This window comes from Leptonychotes weddellii, chromosome 12 (assembly GCF_054177405.1).
Source record: "Leptonychotes weddellii isolate Sample4059 chromosome 12, ASM5417740v2, whole genome shotgun sequence".
NCBI classification, from domain to species: Eukaryota; Metazoa; Chordata; class Mammalia; order Carnivora; family Phocidae; genus Leptonychotes; species Leptonychotes weddellii.
In genome coordinates, this window is record NC_138380.1 from 44,922,710 (window position 1) to 44,934,866 (window position 12,157).

Sequence of the window (12,157 nt, forward strand, 5' to 3'; positions counted from 1 at the left end):
CTGTCCCTAATAAAATGCCATTCTTTATATACTGTACATTCAGCGTTTGAATACTGCTCTAGTTTTCTGGCTTTACCTTGTATGTTTAACATTGCTGGTGGAGTTGTTGCAAGTATTTTAAACAGTGGTCCCAATTAAGTGACTGCAAAGCACTGAGTCTGTCATGGTAGCTTCTTAAATGTCAATTACCTTTATATGCCTTTTAACTGAGTTTCAGTGGTTGTCTTTTTAAAGGTTTAAATATGGTGGAGAGAATTTAACAAGCAGTGGCTTTCTTGTATATATTTACCTGAAACAATGAAAGATAACAGGAATGATACACAGTAAAGTTGATTTAATAACTTTTTTGTTTTGATAATGAGGTATCTCACAGGTAAGTCAAACTGATGGTTAACAGAAGATGAGCTAAGCTGTTACTTGCTTAAAATACAGATGCGTCCATCATCTGTAAACTTAAAGAGTACTTGAAAATAAGGTAAATATTTGAAGGTTTTAAAAATGCGGCTCTACCAAGAACTTAAAGGAGGTAAATCAAGTTGGTGTATGACAACACACCCTGAAGTACGCAACCCTTAATCAGGACAAATTTTAAGAAAATTCAGTACACAATAGGCTGAAATGAACTGGCTTATTGCAACTAAGGTAATGTTGAATAATCAACCATAGGCATTTCCCTTGTGTGTCGTATATTGGGCTGTTAATTTCTATTAGAACTTCAGATTTAAGGTAGTTTTTAAGTTTTCTAAACGAAGGAAATAACATTTTTTCGCATATGTTGCTGCATTATATCACTACATCAGGCTCAACCTTTAACCTCAATACTTAGCAATTTGGAGCAACAATGAATTTGTTACTTTACATAGTATTTGCAGGTCAACAACTTGAAAACTTAGAGCTGTGATTTTTGCTGAAGCTCAGGTTGCAGTTAGGAAAAACTTCACTAGGGCATGCTGACAGGGTTGGCAAGTTGGGGCTGGCTATTTCCTTTACCTATACCGAGCTTTTGGAGCAATCAAAACCCAATAGAATCAACATTTGGAAGTAGTACTTTGTATTATAATGGTCACATCGTGGATGGAAGGGGTTTACTTCTAGGATTACTGAGAACCCAGCATCATTGGGAGCCATATTGAGGGCTGGCTTCCACATTAGAGTTAATCTTTACTGGAAGTTTCTGAAACTGGTTCGTTCTATTGCGTGTAAGGTTTTAAATAACTGGTGTATGGATACAAGCTAAGATGGTCTAAAAGGGATAACTTTGTACTAAGTATTTAGAGTACTGAGTTAATTTAAGGAAACTTTAAAAGAATACTCTCAGTAATGACATTTACTAGTTCACAAGTGTGGGTTCCTTTCCAAAAAGAAGACATCCCAATATACTAAAAACATATATTCTTGGCAAAATTTTAAGTAAATCTGATCTTTTGAGCTTTGGAATGGGTGGTTGATAGACCCCATTCAGTTTTAATAACACACCACTGTTGACTACTGCGCCGATCACATAGATGTAAGAGGTTTTTTGGTGACTGGGCAAACTAGTGAGGTGAGTAGACTACCCAAGAAAGGGGCAGATTCATTTCTTTGAAGATTATAGAAGGGGGAAAAATTAAGACTGATCCCAACTATAAAAAGGTTTTTAAGTTCTGATACATGCATTATGTAGGCTGACATTCTGTTCTGGGGCTTGGATGTGTGCAAATTGGGTTTTCTGACTGCTATATTCCAAAGGTCCTTGCTGAACTGAAGCCAGCCTTTAGAGGGATCCAAATATCCAGACATTATTTAGTACATGTTGCATGGAGATCTTACACACTTGAAAATCTAATTTCACCTGTAAGGTGGTTCAACATGGATACCTGTTGATGGTTACTTGTGAAATATGAAGGCTTTATTCGGAAAAGCACAAATGAGATGCTGAGAATCTGGCTGACCAACCAGATTTCTTTAACTTTATAATTGGATGAATGACTGCAGGATTAACAGTTATTTTCCATAGGTAAAGAAGGTAAGACCAGTTTCCTGTTGGGACCAATTCAAACTGGAATGTAAATTTGGGCCTTTCCGCTGCAGATTCAGGAGGGGGGGTACCCACCAGGAAATGTAAAAGCAGCTAAGGGTTAATTAGTTGCCTAAGAGTAAGCATTACTGATCTCAGGGGTCTTAAGTCTTACTGATTCCCTTGAAATTTACATTTGTAAACCCTATACCAAGTAGTTGGGAACACACTGGGGGTATGAGGACACATGCCCCTCCCTTGAAACCTTGTTTTGATAAAGCTGCTCAGTAACAACAGTCTTGACTGCATAACCATGTCTTATACAGCTCAGTGAGCAGTTTGGTTCAAGTTCTACCAAGCAAAGTGCATACAGCTTCAGTGAGAACTTTGAGATTCTGAACATGGTCAGTTTCTACAATCTGAAGCTGAATAGATCAGATTTTCCTTTTCTGTAACCTTTCTGAACTCCAGGAAAAACTACATTTTAAGACCACTAGCTAGCAGAACATTTCAGTCATCCTTCGGGTGTCCTAAAATCTTGGCGGTGGGATTTCCACTGCCGAAACTGGTATGAGAGAGTAAGCAGCTGAGGTTTACATGCTTTGAGGCCAGATTTTTCTTTGGAAGTTTGGTGCATTTACTTTTGGTCACAATGCACCAAATACTTTCCAGATTCAAACTATTTTAAGCTTTGGTTAATGTGAATGTCAAAATTTTAAGTCCCTGTTCTTAGGTCCCTATTTATCCATGTTTGATCCTTTGGTGTATAGTTCTGTTGTGGTGCTTGATATTTTCAGGGATTTGAGGATAGTGCACCGTCATAAGTGTTAACAATTGGGTGGATAAGGCTACTTGTAGGTAGGTAGTACTGTGGAAGTTTAAATTGTGGATCTGAAGTAATTTCTGGGCACTACAAAACTGTCAAAGCATTTTGTTGAAAGTCTGGTCTTGAAATAACGTACCTAGGTTCAGTTTAAGGCGTTAAAAATCTAGACTCTGAAACCACTGCATTTCTCTAAACCAAGGTGGTACGCCTGTGATATCCTTTGGTAGATCATTATGACAACGTTGACTACTAATTTTAATGTTGCCAAACCTTGAACATTTTCAGAAAGTTATCCAGGTTGCTGTTGCAATAAGCTTATTGAGCTTTTATTTAGTTCATTTTCAAATTCACTTACTCTGTTTTTGCCTTTTTTTAAGCATTTAAGAGTGTTTCATGTGGTTCCAATTATTCCAGGTTTTATTTGGTTGTAAAGCCCATACTCTACTGACTTCCCCTTTCCCCTACTGTTGGCTTGTGTTGCTTGTGACGTTTTCACATTAAGTTATGTTGAGGCCTTTTGGGGGAGAGGTCCACGTTACAGATGTGCAGACATTTCTACAGGCTGGCTGAACTTGGTAGTTCTATTTCTCTATATGCAAGTAGCTGTGTCTACTTACAAGAGGCATAAACCTGTGTAAAGGTCTTTGTCCTTAGACAATGTCTAATGTTTTGAAGCCCCAATTTTGTTCCTTGGCACCTTGGTTTAGAAGTTGGGTAAGTTGAAGGCGTGACTGTTTGGCCTAAGTCTGATCAATTTTTGTGCAATACTAAAACCCACACTGTGCTGCCCTGTTGGCTACATGTATCACCTGTATAGCTGAATGTGGGTTTTGTGGAGAAAAATATCCAAGATGAATACGGTTAGAATTTCTATATAAGAAATTTTTATAAATTCAAATATAGAATTTGCACAGAAAGTTGTAATTTAAGTATTCATTGAAAGATAAAATAGCTTTTATAAGACTCCATATATTCAGTGCTAAAATACTTAAAGCTAAAAGCTACATTATGTTGCATTTCAAGTCACAAAAACCAAAATGCTTAAAATTTACATCCAGTGTTTGCTCTTACTGGGGGCGGGGGGTGGGGATGGGGATGGTTACCAAGTGACTGGACTGTCCTGTCAGGAGTCCTGCATATAATGCAGTCGGCTTCATGAAAAGTTGTGGCTTCCCCAAAACTAACCACAAATTTGTCCAAAAGCTTCAAAACGTAGCCCTGAGTGATTGAAGTAGCAGTAGTAAAAGATACTGGAGCCAAACTTCTGAAGCAGTTTCAATGGTTTGTGGCCATGTATCCGTTTGATACCTTATACATCTTAATGGAATCTGTCTTCAGTTTCCTCACTTTCTTTTTCCCTTACGGTTTTCCTTTTTGTGGCCTGAGCTCACCAGTTCCTTAGGTACAATCAAAACACTTCCATCTTGGCTGCACTGTAGAACATACTGGTTTGGATTGACTGGCCTACCATCATCATCTCTTAACCTACTAAAAATATCATGATAAAGGTCATGCAGTTTTTGTCTCATTGTGTTAATAGCTTTGTTATACTGGGCTCTTTCTCTCTTAAGGATTTCTTTCTTGGCTTGCAAGTTACATAAATCGTCTTCAAGATTCAGAATTATGTCCAGTTTGCGTTTCCGACAGTTCTGAGCAGCAACTTTATTTTTCCCTCTTCTTCTGATATCACGGATGAGTGACACTTGTAAATCTGTCAGGTAGTGCCTGCTTAGCATGTTGTTGAAAGAATCAACGGGCATACGGACAATTTCATCTATGGAAAAAGGGATATGCAGAGCCTTAGCACGCCGCTCATCACGGCTTAAGTTTCTGTCTGTGTCATTGAGGTACTCACTTATTTTCTGTGACTTCCCATGCCATGAAAAAGATCTAGAAGTGGAATCTAGAGCACTTGGCTGTAGGTGGTAAGTGTGGTTATGATAAATGTGTTGAAATGCAACGTCCCCAAGAAAACCAGTATCACTCCTATGGTCCATGTGACAAAGCTTACTGGGCTCTGGGTAGTACCCTCCTACAGCTCCTTCCAAGTCACGGTGGGAAAGAGGTTCAAGGTCACTACTACAACCTGTAGCACCTTCACACACAGACCGAGAGGAATTAGACTTGGTGACAGAGGTACTATTGTGGCTTGAATTTAGGGAAAGCCCAGAATCTGAATCTGGTTCTTCAAAAAGCTGAGACACTTCCATTGGATCAAAACCTTCTGTGGCCAAAGACATTAAATTTATCTCATCAAATATGTTTATATCGAGGTCACATAGAAGATCTTGACTTGTTAGATTCCTCATCTGATTGCCAACAAGGGGAAGAAATCCTGTCAGATTAGTTCCAGGAAGGGTCTGTTCAGGATTGGTAGTGGGAGAATTTAACTGCAGAAATGGTTCTTGTGGTTGTGAAGTCCTTGCTCCTGGTTCTCCTCTAAATGTATTGTCAGGACACAGCAACATGGCCTCATGGAGATTCACATCGTGACTTACAGCTTGGCTAAAGTTTACATTATGTGTTGAAGAATTCATGCCATCACTGATACTTCCTGGAAAAATATTTCCAAGGGAGATGCCCTGAGAAGGGAAAAAGAGCATTTTAAATACACAACCTTATTTCAGTAGCAGTTCAGTAACAATAGAGCACTTTTTCCTCTCGTCAGTTCCTCTATATGGTTACCTATGAATCACTTACTAAACCTAGACAAATACAATATGCAATGTGAGCCCAAATCTGAATGATGGCATATTTGGGGAAAGATTTTTTTGTATATACTGGAAATTCAGAAAGTTTGATTCAGTTAATGTAAAAGTTGGTCTTGCTATTAATTCTAATATTACTGTAACTTGCTGCTTTATAGATGCAAACAATCAACCTAGCTGTTAAGCTTTAAGTCCACATTGAAGTGTCTGGGCAAGGTGGGTGGGTATTCTGGTTTTCGGGGGTTTTTTTTTGTTTTTTAAAGTAAATCAGACCAGCATAGTAAGCGTATGGTCAAGATATAAATGCTACCAGAAAAATAATTATGCCTTAGTTTGTCATGTTTACTGTTGTTTTGTTTTTCATTTATCAACAGCACGAGCAGGGGAGGAGGGACAGGAGAGGCAGAAGCAGGCTCAGGGAGCCTGATGCAGGGCTCGATTCCAGGATCTTGGGATCGTGACCAGAGCCAAAGGCAGAGGCTTAGCCGACTGAGCCACCCAGGCGCCCTTATTTACTGTCGTTTTGATTCAGTGAATCCTAAATTTAACTATATCCTTGTGATCATTTAGTAGGAGGAACAGTATACATATTTGGTTAATTCTCTAAAATTGAAAGTAGTTCTATAAAAAGTAATCCTAAATCTGTGCACTTATATAATGCAGTACTGTTACAGAACTATTACTCTATGTCATAAACTGTGTCATCCCATTAAAGAGGTTAAACATATTCACGATCAGTGCACATTTTCCTACAAAGATAAAAACCAAGGTTCCAATTACCTCCAGTGAATTTTCAGGCTGTGATGAAAGCATCTGAAATAGGTCTTCCAGAGAGAAAGCTGTTTCTGTCCCATTTAGAGATCTCTAGAAAAAAATGTAAGGTGCACCATTAAATTAAAAGGCAGAGGAGGTTGCTTGGGGCTTTAGGCTTAATCTTGAAAGGATAACCAGGTCTTTTCTCCATTCCGGATTTTTTATCCCTATTTTGGAATTTTTAAATTCCTCTTTCAGTATCTGCCCCCCCCCCCCATTCTTGCCCTAACCATCTTTCATATTTTTGGCTAGTATTCTTTGTTCCACCTTATTTTTACCATGGCTAATAACCCTCCAAATTGGTTACAACATTATGTAATTTTTACAAGTCAAATACATACTTAGATTTACCAAAATGTTTTGCCAACTTCACTCATTATTGCTTTATCCCAGCCTTCAGGTTTGTTTCTTATTGAAATAACTCCTTTGACAGCTCTTTTTAGAAAACTCAGTTTTTATAACCTGGGGTTATTTTGCTTTCATGCTTAAACAGTGATTTGGTGAGATGATCAAGTTTAATGTTTTCCCTTTGTGCTTTGCACTAAGGCATGTATTGCTACTGATGTCAGTCTGTCATTTATAGCCAATTTTTTTTCTCCAGTAATTTTAGAGATTTTTTTCTTTGTAGTCTTTGTTGTCCTATTTCACTTTGATGTATTGGACTTAATTTGTTTTTATTTATTCTGCTTGGGACTCTGTACTCCTTTAATCTGAGTCCTAAAATCACTTTAATCTTCAAAATACTTTGCCATAAACACTCTGAAGACTGCTTCACCTTCATACTTTCTAGTCTTTTCTGGGACTCCTACTAGAAATAAATTTTCTCATTCTGTCTTAATTTTTATATTTAAGGGTGAGCTTATCTTTGTTGGTAACTGTTTCTGTAGGAATCCTATATACCAAGGGTTACCCGCTAACTATAAAAACAATTTTTTCTCTGCAAGGATCAACCAGTTCTTGTATCATTTTGTAGACCTTGCTTTCTTGGCTCAGGATTCCTGATAGTAATGGTAGTGTGGATTCAGACTCTAAAATGTTGGGCTCATTTGGGGTTCTGATCTCTAAGGATGGATAGACTGCTTCCTTGTTCTTGTCTCCTAGGTGGTGGCTAGGATTGTCCTAGTCCCATCTCCTGAAGAGTCTTTATAAATTCTGAGCTTTAAGTGGGGAATTTAGGTACCCCCAGGTATGGGCTAGAGACCTTGTTCCTCATCTATTCAACCCCAGTCTCTGTCATGACATCTGTATCCAATTTTTCATTAGGGCTTCTTCAGTTTTGGTGTCTGGTTGTCTTTTAAATTCTGGATTTGAGGGGCACCTGGGTGGCTCAGTCATTAAGCATCTGCCTTCAGCTCAGGTCATGATCCCAGGGTCCTGGGATCGAGCCCCACATCAGGCTCTCTGCTTGGCGGGAAGCCTGCTTCTCCCTCTCCCACTCCCCTTGCTTGTGTTCCCTCTGTCGCTGTCGCTCTTCTCTGTCAAATAAATGAATGAAATCTTAAAAAAAAAAAAGTTCTGGATTTGAGTAGCCTCTTTGCTTCTAGTATCTACAGAGTTCCCTTTCTTGCTTTCGAGTTCCACTATGCACTTAAAAAATATTTTTATCCAGGATTTCTGGTTTTGGTCTATCAGGGGTTTTATCTTTACATTTTAGGAAGCTCACATTCCTGACTCCCCTCCCCTAGCTTTGTACTTCAGGGTTTCCTTTTTTGAGGATTCAGGCCAGTTAGACTTGTTTTAAGTGTATACTTGGTTTCCCTTCCCACCAAATACCATGTTTTCAAGGCCCATAGTACAACAAATACAAGGCTTTCTGTGTCTATGGATGCTATAGGACCATCTAAGCTGAACTGGTGGATAAGATTTCTTCATTTACTAGCAAATCGTATATACATTCTTAGTGGGCTGGAGACTTACTTGCTAACATGACTGTTAATTCAAAATGATTTTTAATTTCTTAAATTTCAAAAGTGTTCTACGTCCATTAATGATCCCAAACTTGAGACATTAGTCCTGGCCCAACGATTGACCAAAATTTGCAGATGGTCACAAGTGTGTGAGTATCAGGAGTATACAGGAGTATCAGCACAAATCTGGATTCCTGTGAAAATCCTAAATTGTGGGTAAATAAAACTTTGCAGAAAGGAAAGCCTTAATATTTAGAACAGAGGTAAGGGTACGAAGCCCATTCTGCCTTAAGTGAGTTAATGGACTGATCCTTCAGGCTAGTCACATTTCATTAAACCTTTGTTTGTTCCCTTCTTCAGTGCCCCTGGAGATGGCAAACTTGAGGAGCTAACACCTACTGAGCCAGGCCCTTGGCTAGGTCCACAGGAGACACAGATCTGAGATGGGAGGGACAGATGTGCCTTAGAGACAACTGAGCACTCGTTCTTCCCAGATTCCCTTCTGCCCTGATGGGGGTAACGGCTTCATGTCGCTATTGGTCCTTGAGAGTTTCCTTATTCTTTGATGTTTCCCTTAAACATGCCCTCCCCTTTTTTTTTTTAAGATTTTATTTATTTGAGAGAGAGAATGAGATAGAGCATGAGAGGGGGGAGGGTCAGAGGGAGAAGCAGACTCCCTGCTGAACAGGGAGCCCGATGCGGGACTCGATCCAGGGACTCCAGGATCATGACCTGAGCCGAAGGCAGTCGCTTAACCAACTGAGCCACCCAGGCGCCCCGCCCTCCCCTCTTAAACAATGAAAACCCCTTACTTCTCTTCAGAATCTCATCAGATGTGTTACATGCTTTCTAGTTGAGGGCCTTAACATCTGAAGTCCATAGGACAGAGTTCTTTCTACTACACTTAAATTATAAAGAATAATTTTTTGGAGACATTAGCTCTTGCACAAAAATGGACAACTAAGCCATTATTTCAGTTAATCCACGAGACACATTCTATATGTTGTGATTTTTTTTTTTTTTTAATTAGACACAGCACAAGCAGGGGGAGTGGCAGGCAGAGGCAGGCTCTCCGCTGAGCAAGGAGCTCCATGTGGGACCTGATCCTAGGACCCTGGGATCATGACCTGAGCCTAAGGCAGATGCTTAACCAACTGAGCCACCCAGGTGCCCCCTTAATGGTAATTTAGATTGCCAAGAAATGGTCAGTCTCTTTTTTAAGTCAGATTCTTAGAATTTTTCCTAAAACTTTGTGTTAAATTTAAACACATGGTTCCCCATCTGGGGCAAGTCATTGGCTGAGAGAGCCATCAGGGCAAGACCTGCAAGGGTGCACCTTCTAAGTGGAAGTGCCAAGTGGGTTAAGGGTCTGTGGAACCTCCAGGCCTGTCTTTGGAGTGGACTGGGATGTCCGAGGGCTGAGTAAAAAGCAGAGTAGAAGGAAGGGAAAGTACAGGCTGCAGGAAGAATTCATCTCTCAGCCTGGCCTCTGGAATTCATCTTTCTATAATGCATCTTCCTATAGCCAAAGGGTATGGTTAGAGTAGCCAAGGGGGCTGTCCCTCTGGACCTGGCCAGAAGTACAAAGTGGGCTCCTGAGTTCAGAATGGCCTACCTCTCAGGAGACTGAGGGTTTGAGCCCAAGACCTAGCTGGTTTTGAGGGGTTTGCCTTCAAGTTATTCTGCCTCACTATCCCAGACCTAGCCAGCTTGGGTGCCTCTGCAGAGGGCTGGTTGAGGATTCCTGGGTTTACTGTTCCAGTCACCTCTTTATCCCTTGCCATGGCAAACACAAAACCTGCTAGCAGCTTCCTGGAAGGGGGTGTGTGTATAAATACACCCTCCCACACACACACAATCTTGAGTTTAACTAGAGATAACTAAGTCTGTGGGCTGATTCCTTTGTAAATCAACCACTTCCACAACTATAAAAAATATTTTCATATATCTGATTTGCTTATAGTAGGGCACTTAATGGAAGATTCATTGCCAACACATACTGTCAAAGCCATAAAATCTACCTTACAGGGGCACGTGGGTGGCTCAGTCGGTTGAGCATCTGCCTTAGGCTCAGGTTATGATCCTGGGATCCTAGGATCCTAGGATCCTGGGATCTAGCCCCTCAAGGTCGTCATTATTGACTCCCTGCTCACTGGAGTCTGCACGTCCCTCTCCCCCTGCCCCTCCCCACCACTCCTGTGTACTCGTTCTAATAAAATCTTAAAAAAATAAAAAAAAAAAAATCTACCTTACAGCAAAAATGGTAAGGCTGAGCTACTATGATAACGCTTACCTCATTTCTAGATTCAGTGGTCTTTTCTGCCTCCCAGTCAGGTTTATCTGCTATTTTACTTTCATCCTCATTCTTCTGTGGTAGTGATTTTTCTTGGGCTGATACTCTTTGCTCATTTTCCACATTCTGAGAGCTGTGATCCACAGCTTCGTGCCTCTCTCTCAGTACTTCATTCTCCTATAGAAGTACCCAAAAATGTGCTAAGCAGAAATCCATATTTCATCAAATAAGTCAACCTTTAAAACTGCATTATACTTACTGCTCAGTGATATAAAAACCACAAGTCCAAAAGCTAAGACTGGCATTGCATATTTCAGTATTAAACTTTTTAATCCTGAAACAAGGCCCATGAACTCCCTGAGACACAGGCTGTTGTAATCTGCATAATTTAAATTATATGCATTTATAAAGCCCTGGAGTTTAAAATACTTACAAATTTGATGAGATTTAGAAATCAGTTTTGCCAACAGGCAGTTTATTTACTTAGTTTTCTGTTGAAAATAGATCAAACAGCTAAGCTGGAAGCAAACAGCAAATATATACAGAAGAGTCTGGAAAAGTATTATTGCAAGGTATTGTGGTTCTCTCTGAAAGGTGGAATAAGGTTGGGGAAGTGTGGGAGAAAAATTATACTTTATACATTTCTGTACTGTTTGAATATTTTACAACAAATGTTATTTATTTATTTTTTTTTTTTAAAGATTTTATTTATTTGAGACAGAGAGAATGAGAGAGAGAGAGCATGAGACGGGGGAGGGTCAGAGGGAGAAGCAGACTCCCTGCCGAGCAGGGAGCCCGATGCGGGACTAGATCCCGGGACTCCAGGATCATGACCTGAGCCGAAGGCAGTCGCTTAACCAACTGAGCCACCCAGGCGCCCCAATGTTATTTCTTTTAAAGTCAGGAAAAGTATATTTTTATTTTGAAAAAATAGAAGTTAACAAAGCTTTAGAGACTAGCATCTCCACAGATATTTTAAACTATGCTTACCTACCCAGAAGTATCCTACTTTTTAATTTAACTGGAGTTAACCATTAAGAATTAATCATTAACATACACTGTGTATACTGATACTTTTAATTATATTAAAAGTGCAGTTTTTCCCCCCTAACATAACATAAAGGCCTCTCAAACTCTTTCAAAAGATCTATTTTTAGTTTTTCTCTTTCAACAGCATAGCACACTGGACTAAACTCAAGGACAGCAGCACCACCCCCACACTCTAAAGCAGAGAAATGCTAATTAAAAAAACAAAACCAAAAACAAAAAACAAGCACATAAAAACACATGAAGTCAAAGAAATGTAAAATCTACAGATGCCAGAAGTGAGAGAAATCAAAACGAGCAGGAAAAGGAAACTGACGTGCTAGCGGCCTGCTTGGTTTTACTTGCTTCTCTGTTCACTGTACTTAACCTGATGCGGTGTTGGTCTTGTTCCTTCCTCAGGCAGTCTCTCTGTGCACAACCCTGCTCTTGTGCTCAAGGACGTTGTTGCTGCTACACTATCCTCTTCTGCATCCAGTGTTCCTTGTCTGGATACTCCCACCAGTCTACTAACCTAAAACACCTCTCAGCTTTAAAAATCTCTCCCTTGATGTCCCATTATTACTCTCT

At 39.8% G+C, this 12,157-nt stretch overlaps 1 protein-coding gene across 2 annotated transcripts in view; it reads right to left on the reverse strand.

The window, feature by feature from the left end:
* Positions 1–317: 317 nt before the first annotated feature.
* Positions 318–12,157, reverse strand: part of NFE2L3 (NFE2 like bZIP transcription factor 3) — a 30,468-nt gene continuing 18,628 nt past the window's right edge. The window contains exons 2-4 of one of the 2 annotated variants that reach the window (XM_081800378.1): positions 10,544–10,720; positions 6,311–6,394; positions 318–5,404 (exon numbers count right to left, since the gene is read on the reverse strand). In XM_081800378.1, coding sequence (XP_081656504.1) covers positions 4,166–5,404; positions 6,311–6,394; positions 10,544–10,720 — 1,500 coding nt within the window. In that variant the 3' untranslated portion in view covers positions 318–4,165. The remainder of the gene's footprint in view (positions 5,405–6,310; positions 6,395–10,543; positions 10,721–12,157) is intronic. The other variant, XM_081800379.1, reaches the window with a different exon arrangement.